Source organism: Aulonocara sp. 'chitande type north' Nkhata Bay, linkage group LG15 (genome assembly GCF_057382095.1).
Source record: "Aulonocara sp. 'chitande type north' Nkhata Bay isolate Kocher_YH1m ecotype deep benthic linkage group LG15, A_spYH_male_GT1.1, whole genome shotgun sequence".
NCBI classification, from domain to species: domain Eukaryota; kingdom Metazoa; phylum Chordata; class Actinopteri; order Cichliformes; family Cichlidae; genus Aulonocara; species Aulonocara sp. 'chitande type north' Nkhata Bay.
The window spans coordinates 24,716,659-24,736,091 of record NC_141358.1 but is presented as its reverse complement, the minus strand read 5'-3'; the positions used below and the strand labels follow the sequence as shown (position 1 = coordinate 24,736,091).

The following is a 19,433-nucleotide window of genomic DNA, read 5'->3' as shown; positions in this document are numbered from 1 at the left end:
TTGTAAGGTCTTCACCTTATAATATAGAAGGCCTTTGAGAGCACTTTTATTGTGAAGTATGACTATATGAATAGAATGGAAACATATTGAATTAAAATAAAGACGTCCAATTTAATGCACTCTGGAAACAGACAGACATCAGTTACAGCCACTAGGTGCCCTCTCACAGTCCCTTTATCATCCATTCTGATCAGTGACTTGGAGATTGTGTAGGAGAACTGTGCGGTGCAAAAAAGTGCATAAACTCTATTGTTGGAATCAACATTCTGGTTACATTTGGTTACATTTTATTTTAAATTAAATCCTGATCTTTTCCTGAGCTTAACCAGATAGTTTTCATGCCTTAACACAACTAAAACAGGGACATGGGGTTAAAGCCTACTTCCCCTCAACCTCCTTAAGCTGATTTTTGCTTCTTCTTTCAAACGAAAAACTCATTATTTCCTTCAATGAACAAACAATCAGCACTGAATAAGGTGACGACTTAGGAGGCCACATACTGGTGCTTTCTATGGGACGGACATGAATGGGAGGCATGCTGGTTCTCATTTTATCACTGATTAATCTACAAATTAATATTCAAATCAATAAACTGAATTAATAGTTTTGTCCAAAATCTAAGCCTGTTCAGTTTATAATAAGTTGAAGCAGTGAAAAGCAGCAAATCCTGACATTACAGAGCTGAAACCTGAATATCTAATGTATGTGCCTAGAAATGACTGTGACTAATCAATTATTTTGCGCTTTCAAACCTAGAAAGTGTAATAAACCACGACCATGAAATATATTGATCATAACTCCGCCCATAATTAAACAACTGCTGCATTAGCACTCCCTCTGAGGTTTTTCATGTATTTGTCATGTAACCCTGCAGTGGAGCTAGCACACCATCATAAAGCCACAGCTGTACCTCTTTCACTTCTCCTTCCTCAGGTTTGTAGGTGATGATGTATTTGCGGACGGGTCCAGGAGCAGCATCCCAGTTGAGCCTCATGGTGCTGTGAGTAACGTCGCTGATTCTCAGTTGTCCGGCAGCCGGCCTGGGCACTGCGGGAAGACAGGGCAAAGGAAACGTTAACCACCCTGAGTGAAGCTCAACAACATCTCCTCACTCTCAGCATTGTTGTGAAGACATTCAAAGACACTGCCGGCTGACGCTGTGAGGCCAAAACTGAAGAGCTGAAAAACAGACAGCAGCTTATTTTTTCTTTTTTCTTTTTTTAAAGAAAGCGGTCCTGCTTTGGTTTGTAGTGCATCTGTTTTCTATCGAGATGAGATCCAGCTCTTATAAAACAACAGCTGACATGAAATAAAACTCCGAAACCCCTTACCTTTCCTAAAAACCATTTCTGAGAAAAAAATGATCCAGGATGGAAGTTCTGATTTCAAGTAAACACTTTAGAAAAGTGGGGGGAGGGATTTTAAATATTTGAATTCTTTCTGAGACGGAGCGGGTCTGCGGACAGCTTTAACATAGTTGAGCTCTTTGAGGTTTGTAAGAACATGACCAGTGTACGATATGAGTTGGCTACTAAACCACTGTAGTTTACTAACCTTTCTTGTTTTATTTGTGTGGTGCGTTGCACTAACTAGTAGAGATCTACTTCTATTTCTTTGTTGCTCCTGTAAAGTTTATAGATATAGTTTGCTAAGAAATCTAGAAAGCTAAATATGGACATTTGCGGCTCCAAAAAATCAAGATGATGATGGATTTAAAGGTAAATTGGAGGATGATGAACTAATCACCAGCACATTGGTTCAGCGGTTAGCACTGACTCACAGACAGACGGCTCACGGTCCGACTGAGGCTGACTGTTTTATGCTTTTGGATCACTGAAAAGAACTGAAGCAGCTTCTAAAGACCTGATTCTTCCTTCAGCTAAAATACTGCTACTGGACAGTTTTTAATGAGTTTCTAATAGCATTTTTCCTTCTATCGTGACTACTTGACACCCAGGCTGATAGCTACACTCCATCTACCTTCACCTGTCCAGTGTTTGGCTTGCTGATGGAGTTTTAATCCACCGACATTACAGGAGCTCTGATCCTATTAAATATCCTCAGAGATCACATTTTAAACAGTTAAAATCAGTTTAATGTTACATACAGGTGACTCCCGTGCCCTCCAGAGGCTCGCTGGTGGCTTCTCCGTACACAGCGTAAATTCTGATGTTGTACGCTGTGTTTGGTATCAGCTGCTCCAACTGGGTACTGGTTACATCTCCAACACGTAGCTGCACAGGGACAGAGGTGAAGGAAAGTGACCGTCGGAACTAGCATACATTGAAACTGGAAGAACGGCTGAACTTGGTGTGCACAGACAAAAGAGTCGTCAAAATATTTTTTAGCATAAATAAAAACAATCAATAAGTAGCTAATAGTCCTAATGATAGTAACTTTAACAATGGCCCAGGTAACAAGTATAATACATGGATATAACAGGGGTTTTGTCTCTTACACTTCGGGGTCACCATTGGGGTCTTTGAACGTAAGCCGATAACCTCACTGATTATTCATTAAACCTTTCAATATGCATCTTCTTCTTTTAAATCACACATTAAACACAAAAAAGCAAGAAAATTTTTGAGAAATTTGATATAAAAGGGTCTTCACGAAATTGTATGTCAAATAACATGTGCTGCAAAGTAAGTTAATGCTCCCCTCTACTTCACAGTTGCCGCCTGATTTCCAGTAAAGACCACCTCACTGTACATTTAATCATCCTTTAAATTTTCCTCAGCTGTATAATCGCAAATGTAGGTTAACACCAAAGAGGCATTCAGTCCCATCTGTTCTGTTTATGTCATCTCGATGACTTCAGGCCATGAGCTAATCCTTGCCATTACCCAGCGTGTCTGAGGGCTCTGCTCTTCGTAGGCCTGGCCTGAGCCGGGCTGCAGAGGTCTACTTCCTCATTGCATCCACATCTGGAAGTAGTAAGGTGATGCAAGCAGAAGCCGGCTAATATCAAATAAATGTGGAAAACCTCAACACGCAAATAAAGAGATGTGTCAGATTTGTGTCGATCTACGTGCGAGTGTCCCTGTGTTGTGGTGAATTTGTGACATTGTGGGAACATTATTAAGTTTACTTACTCACATTGTTGGGACTGGGATCATAAATACAGTTTGCAGACCCAAACCATTGTCAGGGATAAAGTACTGTAACCTCGGTGTTCGTGTACCTCACTCTCCAGCTGAGGCTCGGAGGCATTGATGGAATTGTACAGCAGCATGTAGCCGGTGGCGCTGACTAATCCGTCCCAGCTGACCCTCATGGAGACTGAGGTCTCATCATACACGTTCATGTTCTTCACTGTGTACAGCGGCACTGAGGGGACAAAAACAGTCAGTTTAACACACGGCACAGCCATGGTCTTCTTTGGCTTTGCTAAACAGTAACAGAGGGGACAAATCTCTGTGTTTGTTGGTTCAGGCACAGAAATTAATTCCGTTTTTCAGATTTTCTGGATTAACGCTCCTTGATCTTTTAGTTATAATATGCAGAGGTGGTTTTGGTACAATAACAGGATAATGACCCCAACAGACCCAAAATGTCCCAAAGTGATCTTAAAGCTTCGGGCTTTTGATGGCTTCTGTTTTTTCAGGATATTTTTCAGGACTTATTCGTTACTTTTTGTTGGATGTCACATAAAAAAGCTAACCAACACGCTTCATGGAAACACAGAGATATAGAAGATAAAACCAGGTTAACACAGAAAGGTATTTGCTGAAGAAATCTGGCTTCTTGGACACACAGATGTCAAAATAGTTAAAAATTTTGAATGTGCTTTTATTTGATAAAAGATGAATAAATACAGAAGAGAAGTTTAAAAAAAAAATAATAATAATAAAAAAACAGTGTGCTCCTAAATCCTGATCTTAAATAGTGCATAGTTAGAATTAATAAAGTCCATGAAACTGCAGTTCCTCTAATGGCCACTTGAGGCTCTGAAAGCCATGTTAAAAAGTCCAGCTTTACTGCAGAACTAAACATGTTTACAGCCTCGGCTTTAGTCTCTATGGATATTTTCCCTGCATAACAACTGTATGGCGGGTGAACTCATCCATCTGGAAACTTGATTAGGAGCACGGCGACTTGAAATTACAGGTATCCTGATACATTACAGGCAGCTCTAGCTGATTACTGTCTGCTAGGCTCGTAGACAGTATAAAGGTGGATTTTCCCATGGAAGATCTGCACTGGCTTCACATTTCAGACTGAGAAGCTATATTCATTATTCAGGTCTATGGTTTGGCCTCACCTCTGCTGAACTGGACTTCTGATGTGTTTGTGCCTTTTGGAGCATTATTCTTGGAATTATCTGATAATATGGCTCGCTTTGTGGTACACACTGTTCAAGAAGTTTGGGCTTCAGTCTTGACGAGTGAATATTTTATCAGGCTACTTAACACTGACCAGCAGGGATCTGTGCACCCGCACAGTTTATGGACGCAGCTTTCTAACCAAACTAACTACCTTTAGCTGAAGACTTAGCACCCAAGCCTCTCATCAAAATAAGGTTACTTTTAGGACCAAGAAACAAAAATGCTAACAGGCTTCAAACCAATGGGAGAAGCTGGCTATATACGTCTTTTATTTACAGTCTATGGTAATCGCATTAAAACCCAACCTAATTTTTTTGTATTGGAAAGCGAGAAGAAAGGAGGATGAGTATTTCACACTTTTGCTTTGAAACTGGATGTAACCTTTTAAACACCCACAAATGTGTGAATTTTGGCTTTTTAAGAGTGTGGCTTTGCAAAAAAAATCCCACCTCCTTACTGTTTTAGCACTATGTGACATCATGATATATGTCACCCCCACCCAAACCCACAGACCCCAGACCTTTATAGACACTGTTTTAAGAAGGACATTATGACCTAATCGAGTGTTAGTTTAAAAATTACAGTAAACAAAGCCACAGTGATCTGACAGCTGCTGGCCACCATAAAACCGACAGCAACACAAGAGCCAGTTATTGTTTTATGACAGTGAGAAGCCGCTTGTTGTAAAAATCAATCACACATTTTAGCACAAATAAAGGGAACTTTAAAGGACAAATGAGCAAATAAAATCACTTAGAGCTGTGCACTAAACACGTTGTTAAACTCTATCAGTTTATCTAAGATACATGCAACGACCGCAGACCTGATTAATTTTAACAGTTGCCCCATTTTTCCTACTCCGACTAACATCCGCTCTCAGGATTGCATCATGGGACTGTGTTAAACATATTTCCACCTCAGATCAGATGCTAAATATATGTAGTATAAACACAGATGCTGGACCAGATATGAAGGCGGGCAGATGACTTCCATGGATGTGTGTGAAACAGGATAATGAGCGGAGAAATCAAGCTGTTTATCTCACAAACCATATGGAAGAAATAGAACGCTTTCCCACAAATGTGAAGCACCACAATGCGATGATACTATCGGCCTTCAAACCTCTTCTTTAATCATGTCTTTGAACTAAGAGGTTTTAAAAAAATCAACAAGAATAAAAACTCAGCTCTTCTCTCAATCGGCAAGAGCCGTTTTTGAATTTTGGAGAGTGGAGAAACAATCCTGCTTAAGCCTCTGAGGTTTAAGATAGGCTATGAAGCTCCCAGCACACAGTTTTAGTGCTGATGTTAATGCCAGAGGCAATGTCTCTCAGAAAGGTTTGTAAAGGCAGACAGTGCTTGATTTTATACACCTGTGGCAATGGGACTGAAAGCACCTGAAATCAAAGAACAAGCTTTGTTTCTCAGTACTTTTGCCCTTATAGTGTAGCATAGTTAGATTTAGGGCAGGGATCATCACCAATGATGACCATCATGAGATCATCATTAATGACTTAGAGCAGGGGAATCAAACATAAGGTCCAGGGGCCAGTTGAGACTTCTATCTGGAGTCTAATATTGGACTTTTGTGGATCCGAACAGGCTTTTTGCTGTCTCTGCCCCTCTTCAACTGTCCAACCACTCCAACACCCGTGAAACATAACAGCAGTGCACACATTACGTCCGGCACAGAACAAGAAGGTACAGAGGTGAAGAGGAAATACTCACATGTGGTCTCAGTGCCCTTCAGAGGCTCGCTGTTCACCTCGCCAACCACAGAGTAAACATTGACAATGTATTCGGTCCGATGCGACAGTTTCTGCAGCACTAAGGTGTTCACGGATCCGTCGACCAGCACCTGAAATGATAAAGGACTGGTTATCATTCCATAGCTGGTAAATTTCACCTCAGAAAGTAAAAAAAAAACAGAGTGCCTGGGATCAAAAACCAAAGAAGCCTCTCTTCGTGATGTCTGTGAAGGTTCTCAGTCATCCAGGTCATCGTAGTCAAAGGAGCTTACAAAGAAAAGCGTCTGGACTTCTTTAAGTTGCTTGAAGACGTTTCACCTCTCACCTCTCTTCGTGATGTCATTAAAACTTTTATCTGTCTTTTCACCGTTGGATAATTGTAGTCTGTTGAGCCTGAATCTATTGTGCTGGTGGGAAAGTCCTCGTGCGGGATGTTCAACTTGGCTTTGAAATAGCGTCACATTCCTGCACTATTCTGCTGGAAAATCAAACCCAGCCGAGAAATAACAAACAAACACAAAGAGTCTGCAGCTTCTCAGGCTGGTGGGCTCTTCAGTTTGGTAATCTGGAAAATATCTCCCTCTTATCAAGTTATTTGTGTCTGTGATTCATTAAGCTCAACCTGTTTCCAATGGATCTCGACCACAGTTTTTCTTGACTCCACTGGTGTGACCTTACCTTAATCTTTATTGAATCAGACACTCAAGATAATCAAAATAGGATGGGAAACAAGCTGATACATTCTCTTTATTTATTTATTTTTTAGCACAAACTTTAGATTTAATTTACTGGAAGCAACCATAAAGATATATTTGTTTGCAATGTGGAGCCAGGATTATACTTGCTTGCAGAGCAGTGAACCCTTGCTCTGGTAAAGCCACTGTGATCTGTAAAGCCACTGTAATGTGCCTATAATACTTATAAGATCTCTCAGTATGATCATCTGCTTTGTAACAGATGAACATACTTCAATACATTAAAATAAAAAAAGGTTTGTTTTGCAATAGTTTTTCTGGTCCAGCCCACCTGAGTTTACATTGGGATACATGCAGCACATTAAATAAAGGGAGTTTCAGCTGATATGAACACTCACGTCACATACCATGCTATTGTGGGTTAAAACTAGCTGATAATGACCAATAATATACACACACACACACACACCATACGAGCAACTCCAAACACAGGGGTAATCTTCTTAATCGTGTATTATTTTTCCTGACACAGAGATCAGATTGAACAGGACCCAAGAGTAAAAGTTTAGACATTTAATATTTGTGCTGGGTTTTCATGAATGTACGTGTTTGTTTTTCTTGTGTCCTGCTTCCTTCTGAGCTGTCACAGTATCAGTCATTCGCTTATCATAATCCAAGGACTTTATGTTCACAATATTGGAAATTTGAGTTATAATAATAATAATTTTAGAGTCAACTTTACTTTGTTTATTGTGTACTTCTTTTCTTCTTTCTGGCAAATGATGACACTCTAAATATGAGACTCTGTAACCAAACCTTTAAAAAAATAACAATTACATAGTTTTGTTATAATGATATCGATCCTAGCATCAGGTTTTCAGAGACAAATCCCACTCATCGATTTTTAGTGTCTTTGCCTAAAACAGCAGCTGCACGGGTTGATCGTACATTTTTAAGACTTAAAATTAAGCCAAGAACACACTTCACTCACCACACAGCCCCTTCTTTGTCTATTAATTTAACGCATTTCTATTTTTCCTTTTGAATATACACAGTTATATACGAGTTCCACCTCGTGGCAGCACGCTATGGCCTCTGTGCTGACCCTCCTTGTAACGGGCTGAAGTGGGTGTAAATCCCAGCAGATAAGGTCTGCACTAATACCCAACGCTGTTCAAGCAGTCCAATGTAAACATGTTAATGAAAAGTGGCTGCAGGGGAGGCATCCTGGCTCAGTGTGAATCTATAACATTAAACCAAATAGATGGAGTGAAATCATCGCAGGCTCTGCCTGACCAGAGCCAGTAAAGGGTCCAGTAACGTGTTGTTAAAGACACAACTGACAACAGATCACGTCTAAACTCAGCGTAGGTTCAGTAAACCAGCCAGGATCCACATTTCAGATCCTGGGGGCCACCTAAAGTGCAGTTTTGAATAAAAGCCAGACCTGGGTGTTTGGAAACTCACCCGAGAGTCTGTTTTTGTGTGAGGGAGGGCGGGAGGGAATTTAGCGTTAATTAGTCTGTTTTTGTGCAACTGTCATTATCTGAAATTTACAGGAAGCTGTGGTTTTGGTTTCCTATAAACAAACAAAAGAATTATCTAATTAGCTAATAGGAGCCAAAGGGAATTCATAAGAAAACAAGTTGCTGTTTGATATTCAGAGAATGATCCAACAGCTGGCAAACATAAAGTTTACCGTCACAGGAAGCAGACTGAGCGGATTCTTCTAAGTCCTGTAAAATACTCCAATTATCTGAAGGTCTTTTGACCATTTAGAGATGGAACAATAGAATGGATACCAGACAACAATGACATAACCGACTTTATACCGAAACCAGGTGGAGGATGCGAAGAGGAAAGAATAGGGTACTGCCTCTCTCCTCATTTATCCTCATCATACCTTCAAACAGTGTGTTATGTTCGAGATTGCTTTAGATCATTTTCTTGGAGCGTATCTTTTGACTTTAATTTCCTGTTTCCTCATCTCTATCTCCTTACTTTAGTTTTTTTTTTATGTCAATTAAATTTTATTGTGACTGGTATCTGACGAGTTAAACCTTGTTGCCTGGTTTTAGAGAGGGTGAGCTTCATCTCACCTCCTCGGTGGGTCCCCCGGCCGCCATCACGTAAGTGACGCGGAATTGGTCCACGGGACCGTCAGGTGGAGTCCAGGTAGCGCGGAAAGAGCTCTGCGTCACCTCCGAGGTCACCAGGTTGGTGGGCGCTGCCACTGACTCATCATCTGAAAAGAAACAAACGGCACAGATATTGGGATCCACAAATCTGCCCTCGCTCCTCTGACAGTAAAGCTCCTGGCCGGCTGCTTCATTTAAAAACTGGTTTTCTCCGGCTCAGCTGTAAATTGTTTCCTCTTAAAATTGATTTACACACATAAAGTACGTCCACTACGAAAGTTTCCATCAGATGCTTGGATGTGTCGCAACGTCCTTTGAAGGTCTGAAATAATTGAGACTGTCAGGCAGAGCTGAGTCAAATATATCTACAAATTTATCATTTTTGCTTTTATCTTTCAGCCAAGTCTGGATAATGTTGATCTGTTGATAATAAAACACTCAAAGTAATCTCTACTCTCTACTTGTCAGCAGCCATTAGTTTCATCTCTCAAGCTGTACCAATGAAGAGGATGTCTTTGATTTAGACTAAAAGTTTTTGTCAGCAGATTTCACAGGCTCAGGTTCTTATAAAACCTGCTGAAAGCCTGCGGGAAAATAAACACCAATGTCTGATTGTCCATGTTAAAAACTGTTTGTTTTTTTAAACTGTGATGTTTCCACCACCACAGTAATTTTAAAGAATAGTTTGTACAAAGAGCTGTGAGCTGCTATTTACTTGTGAAAATGTACAGAGCTTTAAATCTTTAGCTAAAGCGTACCATATCGCCATGTTCTGCGGCATTTTCATGAGCAGGAATAAGAAGTTTATGATGAAATTGTGATATTTAAATCACACTGCTTTGGACTTTCTGCTTCATTTGTTTTAAATTCTGCCAATGCATACTGTATGTGTTTGCCTTGTCATACCAAGCCGCATTTCCACTAGTGTCCACTTGAGGCAGACTCAGACGGAGAGTCAGTCCCTATAGACTGCCATGATAAAATGTCCAACTTTACAGCAGAAATAAAGAGATTCACAGACCGATACAAAAAACACCCCAGCTTTGGCCTGTGGATGTTTTCCCCTTTCGTAACACCTGTACAGGTGGTGAACAGAATAGAAAAGCCTTATATTGTCATTGTACGTGTACAATGAAACTTTGGGATAAGTTGATAACGAATGTTTGGATAAGTCACCCCTTTGGATTTTGTTAAGGCTTAAAGTTAAGGATGTGGCCATTATGGCTAATAGGATGGTGCAGACACAAGCGGTCGTAGCTGCTAGCCCTGCTCGGCTTCACCTACGCTAATTCAAATCACTGAAGTAGACCTCTAGAACAGCTTTGTGCTGCTGGCACTTCTTGGAGCATTTTAATGGAACTATCTGCTGTGTGGTTAATTACACAAACAGACTGTCCCAGAAGTCTGTACTTCAGTTTTGGTGAGTTTGTTGCTCATAGCAATACTTAGTTTATGTTTAGGTCCATGGATGCACCTCGATAACATTAAATAATTAAGATGACCTGATTACTCACATATTTTATCTTTTAGTTAGCGCTCATTAGCAGGTATCTGTGCCAGTGTTCTGAGCATGTGACATCTTCCCTACCTGAGCCCTTAACGCTGTTGCACAGGTTTTCAGAGAGTTCGTCAACAATGTCCAGCAGGAACTTGAAGTCGTTGACGTTGTACATGTGAATGTCATCTGGGTCAGAGGCGATGGACCTCAGCTCATTCTCATCAGCGTTTTTTACACCTGTGAGAAAAATAAACCATGAGTTTGATGAAGGAAGATGACTAAAGTGGCTGCTGGTTGATCATTTTCAGCCCATTCTAGTAAAGTCAGGTACTTTTTCTGCTTCGCTGCATGCAGGTAGCAATCATCCAAAAGTTCAAACGTGTTTTAATTTCCTTTTCTTTAAACCAGTGAAGCTCACTCACCAATAGCATAGAGCTCAATGTCGCTGTCTCTCAGGTTCTGTGAATTTACAATGACTTCATCCTGGGATTTTCCGTCAGTGATCAGGACGCCTATTTTGCGGGAGTCTGGACGCAACCCCACGTTGGGTTTGAAGTTGTTCTGAAGGATGAAGTTCAGAGCCATTCCTGTACCACAGTGAGGAAGAAGTTTCAGTTATGTGTGCAGATCACAAAGCACTGCATGCTGCTTTTCTGTTGTTTAACCCCTCTGAAACTAACCTGACCCATCAGAAAGCTTACAGCTGGATCATGTGATACCGAATATGTCCATTATCAAGGACAGGAATCGAGAACTGGTTCTATCGACCCCACTTATTCGTTGCTCTTGCACACACGCCACAGTTAGCTGATTTCAGTTCACGTGCCAGAGGTGGAAAACAGTGCCACAGTCTAAGAGCGTTGATATGGACATTACTTTTATTTTCATTGGACAAAAGGACAAGAGTGTGATGGTAAAATGGAGACTGCATCTAGGACAAACAGCTGTTAAATTATGCTGCTAACACAACTTCGACTCTTTGCAAGCATCTGCACAGACAGCATGCTAACACTAAGCTAGCCAAGAACTCAGAGTGGAAGCTGAGTGAATTCTGACCCCAACTCAGCAGGCAGATGCTGAACTTCAACAGGTAACAAACTGATGAGTAGCCTTTCTACCTATTCACTGTGATCGCTTTAAAGTTAAACCCCTTATAATTCTGTGTGTCTGTCTATGAGTGGTAGGTTTGGATTTCCATGGAAGACCATCATGTTATAGTAGATCAGCTTTTCCTTCCAGCTGTTCAATGCTAAGCTCAGCTGCTGCTTCCAGTGTTTTGTCACTATTAACTTGTACTACTTCTGCTTATATCTTCTCAACTGAGTAATAAAATAAAAGTCTTGTTGAATTTTTACCGTCTCTGCTTAGTGTGTCTCGCCTCGCTCTAACGCTCCATGCTGCATCTTATTAACTTTGTGTCTACTCTCTCCGGTAGTTTGTCCATCGTCTTCCTCACACCTGTCTGAAGTTTCTTCCTCTTAAAAGTGAGCTTTTTGTTCTCCACTGTGGCTGAGTCTCACACCAAGGGTTTGGCCCCAGTATGTAAAGTGCTTTGAAATTATACTTTATACTTTGTATACGTTGTGATTTGCCACAGTATATAAAAATGAATCAATTTGTCTCCCACACTGGCACCCAGGTCAGTGAGAGCTGGGCCAAAGTACTAAAAAAAAAACACCTGTCATGGTGTTTCCTCCTTTATATGGCAGGTTGGCAACAGCATTCATCAGGGATTCTTTGGTGGGGTGGGCGTTCAGGTGCCATTCAGTCTTTGGGTCACCGCTGTACTGAGCCAGACCTGCAGAAAATACAACACTAAGGATACAGCCACTCTGATTTGGTGTAAAACAGCTTATTTCAGATACAGGATGGGGGTTAGATTGAACTGTTACTCACACAAAGCTACTCTAGTAAATTCCCAAAATTAAAATATGGATCTAGAAATGAGCACAATATCTTCCATTGAGGTTTAAAGATACCATTAAGGGAGGTTAAGGTTAGGCGAATACCAAGAGACAGTTGTCTGAAGGAAAACATCCCTCCATGTGACTCATGCCGTTATAGTAACAATAGTGAAAGCTTTACCAATCTGGACTCTTTCTGGGCCGATGTCAAACACGCTGACCATGCGACCAATGAAGCTGCGGATGGTTTTGAAGTTAATGCGTCCAATGCTCCAGGAGCCGTCGACCAGCAGCACGATGTCGGCCTTCGCTGTGGTCTTACACTGAGCGTCTGTAGAGACGGTGGTGTTGGGAGGAGAGGAGGTTAGTACACAACAGATACCCACCACAAGTGTCTGTTTAGTCTTACTGTGTGAGGGAAAAGTGTGAAAGAGTGAGAGGAAATGCATCAGGAGGACAGAGGAGTAAGCAGGACATCACGAAAACTCTCACAATCACAAGATGCTTAGACAACAGATTTACATTATGTAACACAAATAATTCACACGTTGTGTAACAGCTGTCAGTGCAGAATTAAGAGCTCTCTTCATGGTCTTTTTTTCTCTCTGTGTCTTTCTTCCAGCACAGCAAGACACTCGGGGTGTTTTGTGCTGCTGTAGTCTCAGCAGCGATTAGCCTCTCCCATACTGTGATCTACGAGGCCTCCTGCTCCCTGAAGTTACTGCGCATTCCTGCTCCAGGTACCTGTAGGGGGTGAAAAATGGCCGCTCGTCCATGTTTTTAGGACGACACGCCCAGCAATTAAAAACAGGGTGCCTGTGTGTGTGATTAAAAAGATGAGAGGAGACGAGCAACTTAATTTTTTAGCAGGCAGCAGAAACAGATGCTTGATGCTCGAGTTGGATGCTTGGCCGCGATCTGTCTGAGTTATACCACCGCCAGTAAACAACGCGCTCATGTCCCGGTGCCGTTTATTAATAAAAACAGATGTCATAAACAGAGGCAGCTTTCATAGGTTTCTAATAAGCTGCAGACAACTGTTGGAATCAGTGTCTCTGAGGAGGAGCAAATGAAAATTCAGCCCAGTGTGTCTGTGTCCTGCCGAAACCTGTAGCAGCTCCGAATTGTTGTTGCTTTTGTGTCTAAGCTTCAGTTAAAGGAACTGTGTGGTGTTACTATAAACAAGATGCTTGAAAGTTTCAGAAAATACAAATAACTATTTCTGGAGTTGAGATTATTTGCATAAAAGATGCTGTTTGTTTACAAGTAAACAACAGTAACATGAGTCTGAACCTGTATATCTCCACTAAGGCTGAAAGCTCCCTGCGCAGCATGCATGAGATGAGATCCTTCCAAATTACTTTGAAGTGTTTTCTTCAGATTTACATGATGACTCGAAATTGTTCTTGGTTCAATCTGATACATTTTTGTGATGACAAAATCTCCAGTTGTTGCTCCAAGTTGTAATTTCGACTGTAATCCTGCTATTAAACAGGCAACTCGTCCAGAATTGACAGAAAACCTGCCCTTTTATGTTTGCGATGACACACACTTCACCCTCACTTTTTCTCTCACTCTCCTTTGTGGATGCAATTAGCATTGAAGGTTAACGTTTTCATTAGACAAATCCTGAAAAGATGCTTGGAATCACGTTTTCTCGCTTCAATGTCAGATTTTTCCAGTTTTGTGTAAAGAGCAAAATTTAAAAAGGATTAAATTTAATGGACAGTAAAAAATAATGTTTCTGCAGCATATTAAGGACACATTAAAGACCATATGGACCTGTCAAAAACACTGAATTAAAGCCTGCTCTGTTAGAGCTGCAGTTAAGTAAGCAAGGATCTTGGAGTGGCCTGGCGCGTTCCCTGCTCGGTGGGCAGTCGGTCACCGTGTCTGCTTCACATTACAGCAGGAATTTCTGCTGCGGATCAGCACCTCCTCGGGGTCTGATGGGAAGCATAACATTTTCCTAGCTGCATACATCCCTCCAGCATCGAACCCTCTGGATCATAAAAAAGTCTAACTGCTTATGGCAATGCCATTAAAGCTCAGTGCTTGCAGCATGTGAGGGGATCATTTGTGCAGTTCATATATATATTCATGTCAACACCTGATCGCATGTAACTCTGCTCCACATTACACTCCCACTAACAGTAGGGAGGTGAGAAAATGTGAGCCAAGCATCTCTAAATAATTTCAATGAATCGTAATCATCTGTGCCGAGTTTCAGTCCCACAGCGACAGCGATTTCAATTCCCTGTGATAACATATAAACCAAAGTTTTGGCACTAATCTGAGCGACACTTCAACGTCAGAGATCAGAGAACGTCTGCTCTGCAGGCCTGCTAATGAGCGCAGAGAGAAGTTTGTTGTCGGCTTTTACCAGAAAGAGTGACATGAGGAGATTCGGGTTCATCCTTGAGAGTCGTCTTTTCCTCTCCTGCAAGAGGCAAACTCTCTCCTCCATCAAACATCCCAAACACAGCGACAGAGTACTTTGTTCCTGATCTGAGGATAAAGGGGAAAAGAGACAAACCGCTAAAATCATCAGCAAAAAAAAAAAAAATCATCATCAGCTTATAAGCCTATAAGCAGTGAACCCTTTACTAATATTAACTTTTCAACTTATTAACTTTTTTTTTACCAAAGACGTGGAACTTTACGAAGTTGTTTCATGTCAGTGGTGAAGCTTTGCTGCTTCCCTCAGTTCTAAGCAATTTTGTACAGCATAAACAATCAGATGACATCATAGCTGGTGGAGGGTGTGCTGAAACCTAAATGTTTGACTGCAGTCAGATTCGCAGCACTGGTTCAAGAATAAATGTTAGTTTGAAAGCATAACAAAGCTTTATTTGATTTATTAAGGGTTGAATTCCAAACTAAGATGTAACTTTACCCCTCAAATTTCAAATTAAGAGATTCCCTATGAAGGTCCGAGTAACACTGAACAAAAACAATGTGTTTGTGTTCAGTGTTACTCAGACAATGCTAATAGCCAGATTTGGGAGGTTTTACCTGCCTGCTGTGATCAGAATATAATCTGAAATCACTGCACACAATGTAGTCTACAAAAGTTTATTTTTGGAAAAGCTTTACATCTTTTGCTACTGTGCATCAACCTTGTACCATGTATTCAGCTAGCTAAGCTGCTACCTAAACATTAGCACTGTTTATGTGTTTAACAGTCTAAGCACAGAAAAACAGCTTCCCCACATCAAAATTAATGATTTTTGTGTAAACATTTACATTTCTATTAGTCTTTGTGCAATCATGCTGTAATAATTCAATTCCATTTTATTATTATTTTATTTATATGACGCCAAATCACAACAACAGTCGCCTCAAGGCGCTTTATATTGTAAGGTAGTAATATAGAAGAATACTGTAAAAAAAAAAGGTCCTGTACTGTATCCAGGTCCCTACAGCCTTCCAATAGGAACCCATAACCCCAATCTGTATTTTCAAAGCAAGTTGATAGAATCAGTATCTAACATGTATCTCTTATCTTTAACCACATTAAATATTTTTTTCACCACAGCAGATGATCTGCCTCCATCTCCAACCCTCTGTATGTTCTCCATAAAACTCGTCTTCCTCTTTTCATCCTTTCATCTCTACCATACAAAGAAATATTCATAAGTTAACAGAAATGCTGCTGTCTTCTCTGGGCCTAAGCTCATTTAAAATAGAAAGAAACAAAGAGGAAAACTTTTCTGTGGTCTGACGAATCAGAATTGGAAATCTTTTGGAAAACACGGACACCGTATTCTCCAGACTTAAGAGGAAAGAGAGCATCTGGCATGTTATTGGCATTCAGTCCAAAAACCTGCATTTGAGCAGCTAGAATCCTCTATCAGACAACAATGGGACAACAGTCCTCTCCCAGACATTCAGTAGCGGCTCTCCTCAGTTCGCAGATATTTAACTGCAACTTTCCCTGATACTACTGGGTCAAACTACTTTTCTGGACCAAATCCTATTGTTGACAAGTTATAGAATTTATGAGTTCTGTTATCATAGTGTCCATTTAAGCCTTTTCCTGTTGACTGTCTTCAATATTTGTTGTTTCCTTTTAAATGAAATCCTCTGCGTATGCCATAAAATAACTCTGAAAGCTTACCTGAGTTCCTCTAGAACAACTGTGTTATCATAGGGGCCAACAAGGAGCTCCTCAAGGTCAATATCATTCCCTGTGGGGTGAAAGGTGACTTTGTAGCCCCTGACTTCCCCAGGTGCTGGATCCCAGGACACTCTGAAACTGGTCCTGGTGGGCTCTGAGGTCAGAAGGTTCCTGGGACTCTTGTACGGTGACACTGAAATAGAAGAAATCAGTAGGAAATTCAGGACAAACTAACCTAGAACTAAACTCGACACAACTCCAACTCTTGGCGAAGGTTTTTAAGGATCAGCCACGCCACATTCAAGCCAGTTTCTCATTAGTCCATAATACAATTCCTTGAACCCAGTGTCGACCGTTAGGAAGCCCAGTGTCATGCTGTATGTTAGTAATGCTAGCGTGTGATTGAGCACGTGTTTATCTGTGATTTTAGTGTTCTCGTGAGGAGGCGCTGCAGCACCTGTGGTGTGAAAAATACTCCTCTTAACAAGTAGTTTAAACTTGAAGTCAGTCCATGAAATTGTTGGTGGGAAAACGGGAAAAAAAATCTGCAACTTGGAACAAAGAAACATTTTTTTTTCCAAGGCACCGTGACTTGGTGTGAGGTTTCTCTGAAAAATTGTGAATAAATCTTTAAATATACCAGGTTTATACGCTGCCTGGAAAATACAGACAATTCTCTAGTTAACTTCAGCACTGAGGATTAAACCCTGGAGGCTACACATCCTCACACATCCTTAGAGTGGGCCTCAGATTTACTTTTTCTCATTATGTAAAAGCTCCTTTAAAATTAGAGCAATATAACATGAAAACTTTCTTACAGGAGTATTTTTTCTTATAAAAAATGACTTTAAATGAGTGACTCTGTGCCCATTGCATCCAGCACCTGAGCTAAACTCATCCACCAGCGATCATATTTTTAGACTGAGCACAGGTATAAACGTCTTGGCTAAGATGGACATGTTTCTGCAGTGTGCTGTCTCTCAGAGGGTTGAATTATGGACCAACGTACGTGTCGTTCCTACTCCTTGCCTTGCTTTTCCTTCCCTGCGCTTGTAGATGGGCAGAACGGTGATATTGTATGTGGTCGCGGGCTTCAGATTCTTCATGATGGTAGAAGTGGCCTTTGCAGGGATTTTCTGGACCACTTCTTTGCCTCCGTTGTGGGGAACGTACTTCAGCCGGTAGTTGAGCAAGTTGCCCGGCGCTGGCGTCCACGTGACTCTCATGGTTTTCTCTGTCTCGTCTGACACTCTCAGTCTTTTCCCATCAGCAGAGGCTGAAAACATAGAATGCACTTTTAATACTGCAACAACATAATTCAGTATCGTTAAAGAGAAACTAGTTGTACCAGTTCCCCTTTAAATTGTTCCTGGGGAAACCTAAACAAAGTATATTTGACTTATCCAGGGTTTGTTTTAAAGTAGAAACCTGGAGGGCTGAAAAAATGCTAAAATCTGCAGTTCCCCCGATGCCCACTTGGGGCTGGCTCCAAAAACAAGTCAGTCCCCACAGACTCCCATGTTAAAATCTCCAACAGCTGAAATAAACACATTTACAGCCTGCTCCAAAAACAGTTTTGGCCTCTAAAGCTCATTTCTCTCTTTATGACACACGTATGGAAGAAGATTATTTTTTCTTTACTTGCCCCGTTTATATTTTATTGACGTTTAAAGTTGAGCAAAATGGTAAATGGCTCATGGTTATGGTATCACTGCCTTTTGGAACAAATTTATTGCATAATCACAAATAATATAGCTTATTGTGGCATTAACTGAACTAACAGCCCTTCTACTAAGTCTATGTTTTAGTTTTGTTTAAGTGAAATTCTTGTGTTTCTAGTGTTTTATTCATGCTACTTAGCAATAATTAGTTTAAGTCTATGGACACAGCTTCACTCCACCATCTCCTCTAAACATGGTCCCTTCTGGCTTCATAAAAACTCAGCTGGTAATGCCATTATGTTAAAATCAAGGGTTCAAAATAGATCCTACAAATTAGTGGGTGACATCAATGTGAGTTTGTCCACCTCGATGTCAATATTTTTAGACTCAGGCCTTTTTATCCAGGAAGTCTCTGCACGGAGCCAGGCTCTGTTTTAAAGGCTGCCAATCACAGCACACACACTGAAAAGGCAATCCCATATGATGTTTTTAATTAATTATTTGATTTGATTTGTCATGCACCTTAGTTATTTCTGCTTTCTCCTTACTTTATGTTCCTACTATTATCTTTCCCAGTGTTCATTCCTCGCCTCTTGTGTGTGATCTTTGACCTCTGCTGTTGCCAAACTGCTTGTAAGTCTGTGTGCTTTCTTTATTTTTGGAACGCTGGATAGTTTCTGCTCTTTGTCTTACTGCCTGTCCTCAGTCTGCACCAGCTGCTCCTCGGTGTCCGACCTCTGTTCTATTTACTAAAACCCGGATTCAGGATTTTTACCTGCTAGAGATTTTGTCCTGTTAAAATTGAATTTAATAGAATCTGATAAAATGAAATTTACTTGATTGGTGTACATTCACTTTATACCAAGCATATTTTCCATAATGATTAATTATTAAATTAACCTATGATTTTATAAATTTTACTCACAATTATTGGGTGAAAGATCATTGTTTGAGTCTGTATAGCTAAAATTGTGATCTCAGCTGGTCTTCCCACCAGGCTTGAACCAAGACCCAGCTTTATATAGATAATAATGCACAGCCACTCCAGCGGAGTGCAAAAGCCGGACGTGAGAAGCATAGGTTCACTTTCAGCCTAAAGCTCTTTTCATGTAATGTACTTTTTGCCACATTTCATGTCCTTCAAAAACACTCAGCATTGCTGCCATAAAGCTCACTCAATATTTCTTTATCTGAACCATTCCAGCAATCATCACTTCTTTCGGCCATGTGAGGTATCCCTCTGTATTCCCTCAGTCGTCGTTAGCATTCATAACTGCGGGCCTAAATGTTGAGTAATACCATCAGCTACCTGCCAGATGTAATTGGCTGTAAATTAGGCTTT

At 40.7% G+C, this 19,433-nt stretch overlaps 1 protein-coding gene across 3 annotated transcripts in view; it reads right to left on the bottom strand.

Annotated features, from left to right (window-relative positions):
- col12a1b (collagen, type XII, alpha 1b) overlaps positions 1 to 19,433 on the bottom strand; it is a 147,664-nt gene that overhangs the window by 90,270 nt on the left and 37,961 nt on the right. For all 3 annotated transcript variants that reach the window (XM_086265140.1, XM_086265141.1, XM_086265142.1), the window contains 12 exons: positions 17,440 to 17,706; positions 16,431 to 16,623; positions 14,694 to 14,818; positions 12,492 to 12,641; positions 12,085 to 12,204; positions 10,829 to 10,993; positions 10,497 to 10,643; positions 8,870 to 9,015; positions 6,056 to 6,185; positions 3,185 to 3,330; positions 2,108 to 2,234; positions 911 to 1,047 (listed from right to left, as the gene is read on the bottom strand). In XM_086265140.1, the coding sequence (XP_086121266.1) occupies positions 911 to 1,047; positions 2,108 to 2,234; positions 3,185 to 3,330; positions 6,056 to 6,185; positions 8,870 to 9,015; positions 10,497 to 10,643; positions 10,829 to 10,993; positions 12,085 to 12,204; positions 12,492 to 12,641; positions 14,694 to 14,818; positions 16,431 to 16,623; positions 17,440 to 17,706 (1,853 nt within the window). The remainder of the gene's footprint in view (positions 1 to 910; positions 1,048 to 2,107; positions 2,235 to 3,184; positions 3,331 to 6,055; positions 6,186 to 8,869; positions 9,016 to 10,496; positions 10,644 to 10,828; positions 10,994 to 12,084; positions 12,205 to 12,491; positions 12,642 to 14,693; positions 14,819 to 16,430; positions 16,624 to 17,439; positions 17,707 to 19,433) is intronic.